Below are 17,629 nucleotides of genomic sequence, written 5' to 3' on the forward strand. Positions count from 1 at the left end.
TGTGGAGTCGTGCCCTGGAAATACCATTATTATGAAGTGTTGCCGACTGTGGTGCCGACTAAACGATGGGATACTATCATTGACTCACATAAAGGTACTGAATTGGTGTGACGTCACTGTGTTTAACACATGTTTTGCGTGTAACGAAATAACCTTAATTTAATATGCATAGATATAAATTACAATAATTACAATAGAACTTGAAGTAAAAGTTATTCATTGGTGATATATTACAAAATATATGTTAAAGCGGGAATGTCGTCACCTGCGCACGCAAGGGAATTGAGTCCCAAGCGACGATAACAACACACGCTAAAAACGCAAAGGCTCATGGGTAGACCCTTGTTTGTAAACAATGACACGCCATGACAATCTGACGCATGCGCAGGTGACGACTCCCCCGCTTTAATATTCTGGACGGATTCAAGTGTCATACCAGTATGTAATGCTTATTTCAACGAACAACGTTTTTAGAAAAATAATATAATGCATTTTGTAATGTTGTGAATTCTTGGAAGACATTGTAATTAGAAAAATACGGAAGCAAATAAAAATACATCAGATTTTTAGTAAATTTGTCTATGCTTTGTAACAAGTTTCTTCCCGTATTTTTTATTTATTTTATCTGAATATTATATGTAAGTATAAAGGAGACGTGTCTTTGTAACGCAGATGGCGCTAGTCAGGTAGCTGATTGTCACACAACTGGCACGTTCCTCGTTCTTCGTCGATGTCCTACACCCTGCTATGCTTTCCGAGTATCGCCCCGCACTTCGGGCAGGTGTGAACAATGTCTTTGCATCCGTGGACGCAGAAGGGAATCCAACAACATAGCCAACAACTGCAGTGAAATAGAACAAAATTACGACCTCGAATTAGAGTTGTTTTATGGACACTGTCAGATTGTCTTGATACATATTTATCGATACACAATAATCGATACACCATATCGAGGCAGGTCGATGTATAGTCTTATCCGAGGGGGACGACCATTAAAAACTTTAGTGATTGAATTTGAAAAGAATTTTACAGAGTAAATTTTGTCAAACTAAATCCACAATAAAAGTCACATAAAAATAAACATGCGTATTAGAATATCACACATATACATGTAACAACATCGTAGCTCAAAACGAGGTGAAGTAAATACAAAAAGTAAGTTCTACCCCCCCCCCCTGTGGAGCTTCTAATGGTCAATATATGAATAAGCTTACCCAAACAGGCACATCAAGAAACATAATAGCCACGTTAAAATACCCTGTTTGTAAGATACCGTTGATACGACTTCTTCATTGCACTGCCCACATTGTACGCGAACCGGACCTTCTCTATAACTGACAACATGTACAACTACAACACAAGAAAAAAAAATAGTGGTAAGGTAATAAGGTCCGTCACCAGATAATAATTTGAAAGTCGGAAGGGTCGTGAAATTTTCAATCCTTTAATCGATTGGCATGATTTGTGAACGTCAAAACAATTCAGATGGGAAATTTAGTTAGTGTCACGTTTTTGTGGTTTATAAATGTTAATAATGTTAGTCCTGGAATGAACAGTACAAAATAACTCTTACGTGCAGAATCAAAGAATATAAGACATTTTCTTTTAAATCCAAGTACTTCCTACAGAACAAAGTGGGGTACATGAAAACTGATCTTCAGGAATACGTTTGGTCGAAGAGAGGTGGAACCCAAATACGACGACGAGGCAAAAACCTTAAAGAGCGTCTAATGAATGCGCCCTCATCACTGTGACTAGACACATGAAGCCGGGAACAGCCACTGGCTGCGCTGTATAAAATCGAGACTGGTATACTGCGTTAAGGCCAGACTTCCTTTGTTTCACGAACTCGCCGAATGAACAGGACCCGAAAATGAAATATAAATATAATTATATTTCAGCGTTTCATATCCGGCACCAACCAGCAGGCACCAGTCTTGCAAAACTCGATTAATACTGCGTACCTGGAGCAGCAGCGATTGTTGTGTACGTCACCACCATCTTAGAATCCTCTACATCAGCTGGTCCTTCTACTTGACCCGGATAGGATGGAGGCGGGACGTCATCTGCTGGGTGTGGGAGATCCGTTTTCTCACTCATGGCTGTTTTACTACCTGATAACGTATAGATTGTATGAATTGCATTAATTTTAATATAAGAGATGATATATGCTATATGTTCTGTTTGTTGCTATGGGAATTGATAAGAGTGGTCAGATATAAACCTGATGATGTAGGCATGCCGCGGCCCATGTGAGGTCAGCTTCGACAAAGCTAAGCGCTGACTCCCAGATAACATAATGCCTGCTGAAAGAAAATGAATAGAGGTCTTACATGTTCTGTATAATAGCCAACATAACTCAATCTCAGTCTCATCACTTGGAACCTAAAATGCAGATGTAATTGATTCATTCAAAGACGCGACCATGCGCTGAGGATGTTCGTAATTGTCTATGGACCGTTTAGCAAGGTGGTTGTTTATTAGGTTCGCCATACTGTTAAACAAAATTCGCTACTGCTAGTAAAAATAATCAAACTATTGGGCTGTGTGTGAATTATAAACACCAACTTAATATAAGGGGAGTTATATGTTTGTGGTTGTTGCCATGGCAATTGATAACAGTAATTCTGCCCACTGGCCTGACAATAGAACATTGTACGTTCATCCCCCGTTGCACATATAAGGTGATTCAAGCCTCGATTACACGAGTATCGTAGTTTATTTTGTTGATGGGCCGCGAAAACACAATTAAACGAAACTTTGCAATAATTACGAATTCGCTATTGAGTAATAGAATTGGAAAATTGTCTTCGTTTGCGAATGTGCAGCACGTTTAGCTGACATATTCCATTACAACTATTTGTTGTTATTTTTCAGAGAGAAGTACAACCCCAAATAGACACATTCACTAGCCCATACCCAGGATTAAGAATAGGTTTATTTTCCTAGCAACATTGACCGGTACTAACAGACCTTTTTAAGTAGAATATATCGTATAGAATTGTCGGATGGCGTTTTAAATAATTGAGAAATACAAAAAAATCATGCAAGTTTGTACTTCATTTTATGCATATACGTCTTTGTTGGATATTGTTTTGTGTATTTATGAAAACAGATGCACAGTCATTTTCTTACATCGTCTCTAATATCAGCAAATGAACGAAAAAACAATTAACTTCAGCACTGTTGATAAGATGGTGGTCATCGCAACATGTCTTGTTGGATCTACGTGAAGTATTCGAAGAGGAGAAATCACACAACATTGCATTTTTATTGCAAGAAAGAGACGACCAAACGTCACTATTAGGTTGCCAACGATGACACTCGTTCTGTGGTGTAATGTTATCGTCGAAGTAGAAATAGAAAAAAAAAAACAGTTTACGCAAACTTTTAACTATTAATAAAGTGATAATAATATCGTCTTGTGCACACTCACCTTGATTATTATTCAGCAGAATTTGCGATCACGTGAATGTCTTGCGTGGCAAATATGGACTTGAGTGCCTTCTCTTAATACTTACAGACACAAAATATTTGGTTTTGAATTTCAACCCACTCGCAGCCTGAACGCGGATTCTACCCTGGAATATTGCTCTGCCTTGGCATAAAATCAATCGGAGACAAAAATGTCAGAGATCATAATTTATGTAGATTGGTCCCGGGCTAGCCTAATATACTAGGGGGTTAAGTTGGAAGTGACAAACAACATCAGTTTCACCTTGCAAGCGTTAAGTTTGTAATTGAATGATATGACGCAACGCTTTATATGTACATGTTGTCTCTGATGATTCCTATTTACAAACAATCGCAGTTATATTCCTTTCCCCCTGCTCCTCTCTCGGCGAGTCGCGCACAACCATTTAGCTAGACACCATACAACGTGTGTTAATAAGTTGCACGTACGTTTTGATTAACTGTCATTTAATGAAATGTCCATGGCATCCTCATGGTAACGGGACAAACAGTCAGACAATTCAAATATTTAATCTTAACTCTTCAAAGTGGAGGCGTGTTATTACATGTAGACGAATAATGAAATGACGTGTTCTTCGTAGAAATATTGACTCATTTGAATCTGAAATTGTGGGGGATATTTAACCCCAGGGACGACCATGTGAGACATTATTTGCATCCTTTGCTTTCATATCAAGCACATTGACACAAAACATATTTTCAAACTCGTAATACATGGAAAAACTGACTTATCTTGGAAATGCGTGCAAAGTGCCTGATCACGTGACATATGTTTCCCGTTTCAACTGTATTTCATCTCCATGTAGCAGATATAATGTATTTTCAATGAACAATTTTAAATCACGTTTTTAATAGCAAGTATAATGATTGCGCATTGGTCGGTAAATTGTGTAATTATCTTGTTTAACCATAGAATTGGACAAAATAATTTCGCAAACAAATAGAAACTGGTATATGGCGATTTTATTAAAATTTTCGTTCATCAAATATTATTAATAAATACAGAACGTTAGATCCTACGTTGAAATAAGCTGGTAAGCATGCGTGCACCGTCTGATACGGATTTTCACTGCACTGTGGGACACTTCTGTTTACCGTCCAAGTTTGCGATGTCGGGAATTCCTTCGACGTATTTCGAATTCGCTTCATGAGAAATATTGACTCAAACAATTATAGTCACGGCACATTTTTTTGCAACGCCAGGGAATGACTACTGATAAGTGCGTTTACATCGCTGCATTTGACATACGTGTATCCTGGCCCTTCGAACTTGAAAATCGCCACGTTCTGGGCCCAGGGTTATTGGAATTGAAATGTTGAAATGATTAAATATTATTTGTTATTGACAACAAGTTATATTGCTTACGATTTTCCTTGATCACCCTTCTATACATTACCCACAATTACCTATGATTTCTGCAACATCGATTTGGGCATCACTTTTGATTTATTTAAAGTGAACTTTTGAATTAAATTGAATTTTCATTTCACGAAGAAAAAAAATAAAGTGATACAAAATTACAGGTAATAGGATAGGTATTTATTCAAATTCAATATAGAAGGATAAGTATTGTCACGTAATACCAGTTTTGTGATAATATTTCAACCTCTGGATAAACAACTTTTATTATCTTTTTCTATATTTCCGCAGGAGAAGTCTGTTGTACTGTTTGTTTTTTTCAAAAGCGTAGTTTACAAAATATGACCAGAATGTCTCAGATAACTTCAAGAAAATATGAATAGAGGTGCTACATATAATTATCAACTGAATTCAGTACCTGGAAAATAACATACAGATTTATTTGGTTCATTCAAAAACACAACCAGGCGCTGAGGATTTTCGAAATTTTCTAAGATCTTAGCCGTTTACTATGATGGTTGTTTACTAGGATTTCCATAATGTCAACAAAGTTCGCTACTGCTAGTAAAAAAGTCAAACTATTAGACAGCTTGGAGAATAAAAAAAACATTTTAACATCTGCATTCACATAATAAGTGGAGTATGTCTATTGCAGCGAGTCTCACAGAATTGTAATACTATATGCAATGTGTGTCGCATATGAGGACAAGGACGCGGTATGGCGTATAGCGCCGTAACAGTCGATTAAAAGCATAGGCGAACAATTGGCATTGCTATACTAGTGCCATTCCTAGTTCTAATAGCAATGAAACATCGTTCAATCGTTAGTCCCCCCCTCCCCAATAAGTGTTTTGTTAATCGAATAGGCTGTGGCCACGTGATATTATATTGTAGTTTAAAGAGATCAAATTTAGGTGATTATTTCGCGTTGTTACTCTGGGAATGACGATTTTTGTCCACCAGTTCGACCGAACTGTCATGAATTTGTTTACGCGTATCTGTTGACCGACTTAATTAGCTGATTATTAGCGAATTGCTGTGTTATGTCTGTCATCGTTTAGGCCTATTTGAAGTTTTGGACGGAACTTGGCTCAGTGATTTGGAACTAATTACGAGATAACCGTCGCTATTCTGACTACTCATTCTGACAGTTGGTATCCGTAGTTATTAATGTAGTGAACGATTAATCAAAAGATATGACGTATTCAGTACGTAGTGTGATTGGCCTTATGATTGAAGGTTACGCCCTAGAGTCTTTTTACTGTTTTGTAATTGGTTAGAGTTTTGAAAATGAATAAAGTTGTTTTAGTTGGTGTTGGCGAATACTCCACGATAGACGCAGTCGAGAGTCCAGTCCTGGGGCGAGCCTTGAGGCAGTCCAGTCTTGGGCTAGTCTTGGGTCAGCCTTGCGATAGTCTTGGGGATTTTTCCCCAGGGCGCTGTGTCTTATAGAGTGCTCGACTGATCGACTAAGACGAGAGTTGAAACGTATTTCGTTGTGTGTGTCTTATTTGTCTGTAAGGCGTAAGTGACTTTCCCGATCCCGCACCTCCAGGGGACGAGACATAGAGACGAGACGAGATTCCCCCCTGGCACGTGTGGAGAACCCGAGAGGAGGAGAATATTCCCCGTGATAGAACATCGGTAGCGTGTTGCGGTCGCGTTTGTATTTGCTGTCGACTCATAGACCAAACTCAATTGAAATGAACTCACTAACCAATTCATGTAAATCTTTAGTCAATTCACATTTATTAAAAGTGAATAATATTGTGTTTATATCGCCATGTGAGGGCGTATTTAAACTACAGTACAGTTCAACAATCTTGATAGTGTTGCGCAGTGTTTAATAACGGTCGATTAATGTGCAATACATGTGCGTGCTTGTGTTAATTAGCTAACCACGCTGTGTTCCTAGGCGTCAACATGTGCATAATTGGCTGTGCGGGGGATGTCTGTGCTGACCCCGGCGCGGATCTCGACATATGACGATGGAACGTATCGATTCGTATAACTCCTATCCATTTCAGGGGCGCCTTAAACATTTAGATTATATTTGATTATATGTAAATATCTAGTAATCGTGGACATTGAATATAGCTGGCTGACTTTACGGTTCCGATGCATTGATTACATTATAGTGTTAGTGGATTATATTATCCAATCTTCTTCTTGAGTAATATGTGCTCCTCCGTCCATAACATCAACGACGCATGCGCATCATCTGCTTCCGGTATTCAGCCTAGTCTGTTGTATTTACCAATCACAGCATGACAGTTAGGACAGAAGTGAACGACGTCCTTGCAGGCGTTGATACAGAACGGAATAAGACAGCATAGTACCCAGCCACTGTGAAGAAAATATCAACAAACAATAAAATTGTATTCGTCGCCAAATTTATCCACGCAAAAGTGTTTCCCTCCCTTCTGAATTTATGCCTGTCATAACTTGCTTGAATAAAAGTTTGTTTGTTTAGTTGAAACTGTTATCTATTTTAATCTAATTAACCGAATATTCCATTCAGATTTAGGTCGTGTTATTAAACTGTATTAAAGTACCTGATTGCCATGAGCATGGCGGAGTTAACCGACATTAACTTCTTGTTTCATACATAATCATACATGTAAATGAGTCGTATGCAAATCTGCTTTGAGCAGTGGGTTCGAGTTTGAGAGTCAATAGATAATGTGGTCTCTCGCTTCAGACCTAGGTGGTCGTTTTTGTCTAAGATCTATCTCACGAGTGAATCTGATATCTCTGAGCACATGTAAATTCCCGTTTTTGATAATAATTCCGTCTGGTGTCATGGTTACGCAAATTTAAGTATTCATAATAGTTATGAAGAAAAAGCAATAAAGACAACTTAGTGTTGATTTGTTTGACACTAAACACTGAGTGGTTAATTATTCTAAAATAACAATTGTATGAGAAATAATTAATCGGCAACTAACCAACAATACCATTCCCAAACGCGACAGTATAAAAGCGGGGGAGTCGTCACCTGCGCCGCGTATGCGGCAGACGGCCATAGTGTTTACCCATGAGCCTTTGTGTTCCCACGCGTGCGCAGGTGACACCTATTCCGCTTTAACGTTTGTCCGATATCACTAATTTGTTGACTCAAATGATGATCAGTCATCACACTCAGAGGTTTTGGTCCTATGACGTAAAACTCAAAAAGCGTAACAAACTGCGTAATTTGTTATTTTGACCAAGGGTATATATATTAGTATATGCTGCAATTATGCTGCAAATCAACATTTTCTTTTTATTAACAACTAATAATCCAGTGAATATTCCAACATGTCATGTTTGCTTTTTTAACGAATGTGTAAAATATCGTAAATAGACAATTGTGACCAAATGATGCAAAGTAATTTATTATTAACAATAGTTGTTGAAACTTGAAGTTGGATAAGTGATTGCAAAATTCGATGAGCAAAATTTTACAAGTCAGAAGAATTTTGCTCATCAAATCACATGAGAAATCCTTATCGGAAACGATAATTTTATAACCCTATAATTTGAAACCGAGATTTTTTTATATACATATTTTGTTGTGTAATTATAGTGGTGCATGTATTTCAATACCACGTCTCAATGGACCCCATTGACTGGTTTAAGTATTAAGAGCAAATGTCTGCAGGGATCACACAATTGTGGCAGGGGTCAAAAAATAGATTTGGCTCATATTTTGTACAGTGGTAGTACTTGGTCCACAACCCCTCAAAATAGCCTTCTTTTAGATCAAAACTTCTTATTTCCATGGTAACGGGCAAACAAAGGTTTCTGGCCATTTTCCCCATTTTTTGCGTCTCAAAAACACGGAAATCAGCATAATTCGCGGCATTGTCTCTGCCACACCTTTGAACTTATCGTCAAAACAAAACAAGATCCCAATAGACCAACATCTTTGCTTTTTGAAAATCGTTGTGGAAGTTTGAAAGAGATAGACTAAAGTTCCTTGGCGCCTTGAAAACAATGCAATGTTTCAAGCTTCTAAAAAATGTAATTTTTTGCCCAACTTTGTAATGCTATAAGTGTCGCTCCGGTACTTTTTTTACTTGAAATTTGTACCATACATAGATAATCACAATATCCTTCAAATAATATCTTCCAAAATTTGGTAACTTGTTTGGTTCATACATGGTCGTCCCAAGCAGTAGGTCATTTTTTGCGTTTGACCAAAATTGTGAATGTAAGCCATCTTCAAAGTACTCTACATGACTAAGTAAAATAGAATTCTTACTCAACTTCTTTCCAAATATGGATCTATGCATAACTTATCAAATAATTGCATTTAGAATTTCGGGTCGTAATGTTTAGTCACTTGGTTGTCCCTGAAAGTATGCCATTTTTGGCTCTAGGCGAAATTTTTGAATTTCAGCCATGTTCAAAGTACTATACTAGACAGAGTGAGTTAACGTTATTAACTAAACTTCTAGTGAAATGTAGATCTATGTTTTGTCTATCAAATGAATGCTTGTAGAGTTTTGGGTCGTAATGTTTAGTCACGTGGCTGTCCATGAAATTAGGCCACTTTTTTTGCATTTGCCAAAAAAATGAAATTTTAGCCATCTTCAAAGTACTCTACGGGACAACGTGTAACCAAAATGACGCCTGGCATGTACTTCTGAATAACCTGGATAATACAAGTGTGCTTCTGGTAATGGACTGGGTCATGAAGTTCCTGCCAAGGAAGTACAGGGAAAGCCAAACAGACTGGTTTAGAAAGCAGGGCATACCATGGCACATATACCTCAGAAGTAACAATGCTGGGTGTTATCACAACACACTCATACTTCAAGCAGCTAGGCATATCAACAAAACGGCAAGAGTCACCATCAGACGACTGGACTATTGCAACCCACAAGGGGGGAAACAGTGAAGTCCCACATCAAGACCTGGATCAATGAGGGCCACAATGTTGAGACGGCCGAGGAGTATTAAGATTGCCTTAGAGTCTCTGGTAGAATCCCGGAAGTAAAGTCTTTCTGTGTGAAGTGGTTGCAGATGTTGCAGCGACATCCATGAAACTGGATGGAATCACCAAACTCTTTGAGTTTAGTGATGCAGGTCTACGTGTCTGGCGAGCATACAACATCAGGGATAGGAATATTGTCCCTTGGCTGCGATTGCCTGCCATAGAACCACCGCTGCTGAAGATTGTCAGTCAGCCGTCAAATCCTGGTTCTGCATATAGACCCATCATGTCCAGGCAGATGAAGGTGCAAGCTCAACAAGAAGTCAGATTCTGATGAAGATGCGGCAAGTCATGAGACTGTGCAACCCAGTCAATGGTAGCCTTTTCCCTTGTTCAGATAAGAGCTGCGTCAAGATTTATCAAACATGCAAAGGTCTGGGGGGCTCATGTAGCTGTCGGAAAGCACAAACGTTGCCTTGAATAAGAGACTTTGCTGGACAAGACAAAATTGAAGTACACAGAAATGCTTGCACAGAGCCTGTCAGAAGTGCAACATGTAGAGCCATCCTTAGAAGTAAATAGAACAATACCTTTCCCACAGCAAGGATGGGCAATGCGCAGTCTGAAGAAGGCTGTCAGGTTTAGTCACAAGCAAAAAAAGACCAGTCCTTGATAATCGGTTTCGGCTTCGACAAGCTATTGGACGAAAGTCAGACCCCATTACTGTGTCCAAAGAAATGAGGCATGTACAAGGCCAACGGCTATTCCAGGTGCAGGACTTTTTGACTGGCCAGCAAGTCTCTAGCTATTTCTCCCGACTGGCAGCTAAACGCCGTAAAGTTTCAGAAGATTCTGAAGAGGAGGAGGAGGAGGAGGAGCAACAGGACCCTGCTGTAATCGAATCCTCCAACAGTCGCATACAAGAGGAAATCATCACCAACGTCGAACTATGTCACCCTGTCCTGTACGATACATTCAACAATTGTGACTTGGCAAAGAGAGGGAGGCCTGTATGTGATCGGCATAGTACTATTAAGGTCCATTTGCGAGCACTTTGATGTCGACGTATCCTCCATCACTGACCGTCGACGCAAGTCGGCATTTGTTGCAAAACTTCGAGAGTACTTAAGTTTCTGCCTGGTTTGTACTAAGACATAGAGGTTTGTGTGTTCTTATGTAGGCTTTGTTAGATAAATGCTGTTAGGATATTCCGTTACTTTGGAGAAGATGCCTCTTGAACAGTTTGTTTCTTTTAACATTGTAAATGTCCAATGTATAATATATTGGTACTACAATGACTGATAATGCACTTACAGTGTTAACTTAAAGTTTAGTTAAGCGATGTGTAAATACCAATTTGTAATAAAGAATCTAAGATATTTTTCTAAATTCAGCTATGTACTATAATGTATATCATGAGTATGTTCTATAATGCATATCAACAAAAAAACACTAACACGAGAACAAACGTTTTTAACATTCAGTTGATACACAATGTTTAAATACGGCCTACTTTCAGAGACTTCACGGGACTAAATGTCACTCCCTAAAACTCTTAGAGGATTTACTTGATAGGTAACACATAGATGACTGGCTTAAGAAGAAGTTGAGTTAGAATCCTGATTTGTCAGGTACAGTAGCATACTTTGAACATTTCGTCGAGCACAAAAAGTGACCTGCTTTCAGGGACAACCATGTGATTATATGTCATGACCCGAAGCTCTACATGTATTTACTCAGTAAAAAATACAAAGATGTACATTTGATCAGAAGTTGAATCAGAATTCTTCTTCAATTCTTCACGTAGCATACTTTGAAAATTCACAATGCATAAAGTGGCCCACTTTCAGGGACAACCACGTGACTTAACGTTATGACCCGAAACTCTACAAGCATTTATTTGATAGACAATACATAGATGTACATTTGACCAGAAGTTGAATTAGAATTATTGTTCACTTCGTCATGTAGTGTACGCTGAACAAAGCTAAAATTCACAATTTGCGTCAAATGCAAAAAATGGCCTACTTTCAGGGACAACCACGTGACTGAACGTCATGACCCGAAACTCTGCAAGCATTCATTTGAGAGGCAATACATAGATTCACCTTTGATAATAAGTTGAATTAGAAATATATTTTACTTCGTCATGTAGTGTACTTTGAACAAGTTCACAACTTTCGCCACACACAAAAAGTGGCCTACTTTAAGGGACAGTCAAGTGACAACCAAACAAGGTACCAAATTTTGCAAAAATGCTTTTGATAGATGTTCCAATTATCTATATATGGTACAAGTTTCAAGCCACACAAAATACCAAAGCGGCACTTATAGCGTTACAAAGTTGAGCAATTTTTTTTTTTTTTTTTTTGAAATTTGAAACATCTAATTGTTTTCAGGCTGCCCAAGAACTAAAATGTATGTCTTTGGAAATTTCACATCAATTTTGAAAAAGCCAAAATGTTGGTCTATTTTGTTTTGTTTTTATGATAGGTTTAAATGTGTTGCCGAGACAGTGCCATAAATTATGCTGATTTCCGTGTTTTTGAGATGCGAAAATTGGGGAAAATGACCAGAAAACTTTGTTTGCTCGTTACCATGGCAACAAGGAGTTTTGATCTAAAAGAAAGCTATTTTGAGGAGTTATGGACCAAGTACTATCACTGTGCAAAATATGAGCCAAATCTATTTTTTGACCCCTGCCACCATTGTTTGATTCTTACAGACATTTGCTCTTAAATATTAGCTGACTTTCCTACCCATTCCATGTTGTTCGAAGTTTGGATTCTTTTCTGTTTCAAGGGGAATTTCGCTTACCACTTACGACAATGATTTCTTACGTAGTTTAATCAGAAAAAATGTTGCTCACCAACTTTTGTTCACCCTAACCTTTTATAACCTCAGTAAAGACAAAAATTATTATACATACCCAACCAAACAAATGATTCCAGACGACAACCACGTCAGAGTACCAGCGTTGAAGGTTGTGACTGTCATAACATCAGTGTTACATGCATGGCAGTGTGCGGCTACCGGGAACTCACCATACACTGTAGCAGCTGTACATGAGAAAGTGATAATTTACAGTTTATTCAAGTTGCATTACTAGTAATTTTGATGCGTACTGCATGGTTAGTTACATACCTTGTACTGGAGCAACTCACTGGTACAGCCATTTGGTACAGCCATACATGTATGACAAAAATCAATCATCTTCAGTAATTCTAAATAACCGATGTCAAACTTAATTGTTGAAGTAAACATGGAATATCTGGATCATAAAACGCCACGAAATATATATTTATTGGATTTATTGCCCAAACTTTTGACAGAAAGTGCCGGAATATGCAAATCGTACTGCAAAATACTTTATTTTAGCTGGAATTAATTTCCACTGAAAAGATTTTTTGGGTGTTTTGAATGAAGTTTATTTTCACTGTTTTTTTTTTTTTATGAGTTGTATGTAAAATATAGAAAAAAAAAAGGTATCGTTGGATTTTATTTTCACTGAATCATTCTTTCAACGAAAATAGCAAAGTATAATTCCAAGCGAAAATAAAATATTTTACAGAACATTAAATTAACAGTCTTTAAAAATGGACAAAAACCTTACTATTATATATGATCGTAATTTCTGTAATTCGTAATTCCGGGCTACTTGTGAACGAAATACTTGCTCGTGTATAAAACGGACATATGATATTGTTGAGGTGCTGTTGGCATTATTTGGCCCAGACACACACGATTTGTTTTGCTTTAGGAGAACAATACACTCTTGAATCACGTGACACGTATGTTAAGCTACGGTGCGTAAATAACATTGGGTCCAGCGCTATGACTCGTACGATACAATTGAATCACGTGATCCACTTTGGAGAACTAACGTTTCACTTCAACTTCAGAAGGATAAGTACCTTGTACGACATAGACTGGTGGTGAGGTAAATCCTGGCGATCCTTGATACGGCTGTTGAATTTGATAAGGTGGTGCATTAGGACGAATTTCAGCCACATACTGTGGTGCTGTTCTTGAATACACAGCGTCATCATTGGACGTTAAAATCGGTTGATTTTCGGTCATGGTGATAGTCAGGTCTGAAACATATAATTATATAGCATAGGGTTAACTTAAACGCGGTTCTTGTCACAAAACTCAAACTTGCAAGCACGCTGACAGTAGTCGTGTGTAGTTTGGTAATACAGGGTCTGTGAGAAGTGGAAAATACCGGTCCGCAAAGAACTTACGATGTGCTTTATCTTACGTAAACACCTGTCTACCTACCAACCAATCTAGTATGTATCAATTTGTATCACGTCGACGAGTGCGATTTTCAAAATACGTCTTTCCGCGCAACTGTACTGCAATATCCGCCTGTTGGTGTGAAAGTAATTTTACGTGACAGTCACCGGATCAATATAGCGCCCTCAAGACGGAAGTGGATAATCTCGTGACGCAGACACCGTTACATTATCCGATCATACGATATTGAAATGATATATATAGATAATCGATATTTAACTACATTACTTCATATTCTCGTGGCTGTGTGCGCATTATGTAATACACGACATATTGTGTACATATAGCGATCATGAGTTTGATTAATCTTGGTGACGTTTATGTGACCGTGATACGGCTTTACATATAAATGGACTTCCTGACGTATAACAATGGCTTCTGTTGATATACAAAGTGTAGCACGCCTGTGAATTTAACCAATATACCATAGCAGTTCCGTGTAATAAAACAGGGTAATAATTGCATTTATCTCATATATCATGGCAGTTCCGTGTAATAAAACAGTGTAATAATTGCATTTATCTCGTATACCATGACGGTTCCGTGTAATAAAACAGGGTAAGAATTGCATTTATCTCATATATCATGGCAGTTCCTGTAATAAAACGTTAACAGTGTAATAATTGCATTTATCTCGTATACCATGGCAATTCCGTGTAATAAAACAGGGTAAGAATTGCATTTATCTCTTATACCATGGCAGTTCCGTGTAATAAAACAGTGTAATAAGGCATTTATCTCGCATACCATGGCAGTTCTGTGTAATAAAACAGTGTAATAATTGCATTTATCTCGTATACCACGGTAGTTCCGTGTAATAAAACAGTGTAATAATTGCATTTATCTCCGACATACCATGGCAGTTCCGTGTAATAAAACAGTGTAATAATTGCATTTATCTCGTATACCATGGCAGTTCCGTGTAATAAAACAGGGTAAGAATTGCATTTATCTCCTATACCATGGCAGTTTCGTGTAATAAGGCATTTATCTCGCATACCATGGCAATTACGTGTAATAAAACAGTGTAATAATTGCATTTATCTCGTATACCATGGCAGTTCCGTGTAATAAAACAGTGTAATAATTGCATTTATTTCGTATACCATGGCAGTTCCGTGTAATAAAACAGTTTAATAATTGCATTTATCTCGTATACATGGCAGTTCCGTGTAATAAAACAGTGTAAGAATTGCATTTATCTCATATATCATGGCAGTTCCGTGTAATAAAACAGTGTAATAATTGCATTTATCTCGTATACCATGGCAGTTCCGTGTAATAAAACAGGGTAAGAATTGCATTTATCTCTTATACCATGGCAGTTCCGTGTAAAAAAACAGTGTAATAAGGCATTTATCTCGTATACCATGGCAGTTCCGTGTAATAAAACAGTGTGATAATTGCATTTATCTCGTATACCACGGTAGTTCCGTGTAATAAAACAGTGTAATAATTGCATTTATGTCATATATCATGGCAGTTCCGTGTAATAAAACAGTGTAATAACTGTATTTATCTCGTATACCATGGCAGTTCTGTGTAATAAAACAGTGTAATAATTGTATTTATCTCGTATACCACGGCAGTTCCGTGAAATAAAACAGTATAATTATTGCATTTATATCGTATACGTGGCTGTTCTGGGTAATAAAACAGTGTAATAATTGCATTTATTTCGTATATCATGGCAGTTCCGTGTAATAAAATAGTGTTATAATTGCATTTATCTCGTATATCATGGCAGTTCCGTGTAATAAAACAGTGTAATAATTGCATTTATCTCGTATATCATGGCAGTTCTGTGTAATAAAACAGTGTAATAATTGCATTTATTTCGTATATCATGGCAATTCCGTGTAATAAAACAGTGTAATAATTGCATTTATCTCGTATACATGGCAGTTCTGTGTAATAAAACAGTGTAATAATTGCATTTATCTCGTATATCATGGCAGTTCCGTGTAATAAAACAGTGTAATAATTGCATTTATCTCGTATACCATGGCAGTTCCGTGTAATAAAACAGAGTAATAATTGCATTTATCTCGTATACCACTGCAGTTCCGTGTAATAAAACAGTGTGATAATTGCATTTATCTCGTACACATGGCTGTTCTGGGTAATAAAACAGTGTAATAATTGCATTTATCTCGTATATCGTGGCAGTTCCGTGTAATAAAACAGAGTAATAATTGCATTTATCTCGTATACCATGGCAGTTCTGGGTAAAAAAACAGTGTAATAATTGCATTTATCTCGTATACCATGGCAGTTCCGTGTAATAAAACAGGGTAAGAATTGCATTTATCGCTTATACCATGGCAGTTCCGTGTAATAAAACAGTGTAATAAGGCATTTATCTCGCATACCATGGCAGTTCCGTGTAATAAAACAGTGTGATAATTGCACTTATCTCGTATACCACGGTAGTTCCGTGTAATAAAACAGTGTAATAACTGCATTTATGTCATATATCATGACAGTTCCGTGCAATAAAACAGTGTAATAATTGTATTCATCTCGTATACCACTGCAGTTCCGTGTAATAAAACAGTATAATAATTGCATTTATCTCCGACATACCATGGCAGTTCAGTGTAATAAAACAGCGTGATAATTGCATTTATCTCATATATCATGGCAGTTCCGTGTAATAAAACAGTGTAATAATTGCATTTATCTCGTATACATGGCTGTTCTGGGTAATAACACAGTGTAATAATTGCATTTATCTCGTATACCACGGTAGTTCCGTGTAATAAAACAGTGTAATAATTGCATTTATGTCATATATCATGGCAGTTCCGTGTAATAAAACAGTGTAATAATTGTATTTATCTCGTATACCACGGTAGTTCCGTGTAATAAAACAGTGTAATAATTGCATTTATGTCATATATCATGGCAGTTCCGTGCAATAAAACAGTGTAATAATTGTATTCATCTCGTATACCACTGCAGTTCCGTGTAATAAAACAGTATAATAATTGCATTTATCTCCGACATACCATGGCAGTTCAGTGTAATAAAACAGCGTGATAATTGCATTTATCTCATATATCATGGCAGTTCCGTGTAATAAAACAGTGTAATAATTGCATTTATCTCGTATACATGGCTGTTCTGGGTAATAACACAGTGTAATAATTGCATTTATCTCGTATACCACGGTAGTTCCGTGTAATAAAACAGTGTAATAATTGCATTTATGTCATATATCATGGCAGTTCCGTGTAATAAAACAGTGTAATAATTGTATTTATCTCGTATACCACGGTAGTTCCGTGTAATAAAACAGTGTAATAATTGCATTTATGTCATATATCATGGCAGTTCCGTGCAATAAAACAGTGTAATAATTGTATTCATCTCGTATACCACTGCAGTTCCGTGTAATAAAACAGTATAATAATTGCATTTATCTCCGACATACCATGGCAGTTCCGTGTAATAAAACAGGGTGATAATTGCATTTATCTCGTATACATGGCTGTTCTGGGTAATAAAACAGTGTAATAATTGCATTTATCTCGTATATCGTGGCAGTTCCGTGTAATAAAACAGGGTAAGAA

At 37.3% G+C, this 17,629-nt stretch overlaps 2 protein-coding genes across 3 annotated transcripts; both read right to left on the bottom strand.

Annotated features, from left to right (window-relative positions):
- Window positions 1–580: 580 nt before the first annotated feature.
- On the bottom strand, window positions 581–3,568 carry LOC144360394 (LITAF domain-containing protein-like). Its single transcript, XM_078013169.1, has 4 exons — window positions 3,437–3,568; window positions 1,965–2,114; window positions 1,215–1,350; window positions 581–841 (listed from the first exon to the last, which is right to left on the bottom strand). The coding sequence occupies exons 2-4, from the start codon at window positions 2,098–2,100 to the stop codon at window positions 736–738; spliced, it is 378 nt and encodes a 125-aa protein (XP_077869295.1). The 5' UTR covers window positions 2,101–2,114; window positions 3,437–3,568; the 3' UTR covers window positions 581–735.
- Window positions 3,569–6,560: 2,992 nt separating this feature from the next.
- On the bottom strand, window positions 6,561–14,171 carry LOC102802033 (LITAF domain-containing protein-like). 2 transcript variants are annotated; one of them, XM_006822236.3, is made up of 4 exons: window positions 14,037–14,171; window positions 13,670–13,849; window positions 12,685–12,814; window positions 6,561–7,180 (listed from the first exon to the last, which is right to left on the bottom strand). In XM_006822236.3, the coding sequence occupies exons 2-4, from the start codon at window positions 13,833–13,835 to the stop codon at window positions 7,069–7,071; spliced, it is 408 nt and encodes a 135-aa protein (XP_006822299.1). In that variant the 5' UTR covers window positions 13,836–13,849; window positions 14,037–14,171; the 3' UTR covers window positions 6,561–7,068. The 2 variants fall into 2 exon arrangements, with proteins under 2 accessions (XP_006822299.1, XP_085349005.1); XM_085492879.1 differs by having other exon boundaries at window positions 14,000–14,163.
- Between the last annotated feature and the right edge of the window lie 3,458 nt (window positions 14,172–17,629).

The sequence above is a fragment of the Saccoglossus kowalevskii genome, chromosome 18 (assembly GCF_978046115.1).
Source record: "Saccoglossus kowalevskii chromosome 18, keSacKowa6.1, whole genome shotgun sequence".
In the NCBI taxonomy this organism is placed as follows: Eukaryota; Metazoa; Hemichordata; class Enteropneusta; family Harrimaniidae; genus Saccoglossus; species Saccoglossus kowalevskii.

Coding starts and splice junctions, on each gene's coding strand:
- LOC102802033 (XM_006822236.3), bottom strand. CDS start 13,835: ATGACCGAAAATCAACCGATTTTAACGTCCAATGATGACGCTGTGTAT. Junction 12,815..13,669: donor ACCAGTCTATGTCGTACAAG/GTACTTATCCTT, acceptor TCTCATGTACAG/CTGCTACAGTGTATGGTGAG. Junction 7,181..12,684: donor GGAATCATTTGTTTGGTTGG/GTATGTATAATA, acceptor TTTTCTTCACAG/TGGCTGGGTACTATGCTGTC.
- LOC144360394 (XM_078013169.1), bottom strand. CDS start 2,100: ATGAGTGAGAAAACGGATCTCCCACACCCAGCAGATGACGTCCCGCCT. Junction 1,351..1,964: donor AACAATCGCTGCTGCTCCAG/GTACGCAGTATT, acceptor CTTGTGTTGTAG/TTGTACATGTTGTCAGTTAT. Junction 842..1,214: donor TTCTTGATGTGCCTGTTTGG/GTAAGCTTATTC, acceptor ATTTCACTGCAG/TTGTTGGCTATGTTGTTGGA.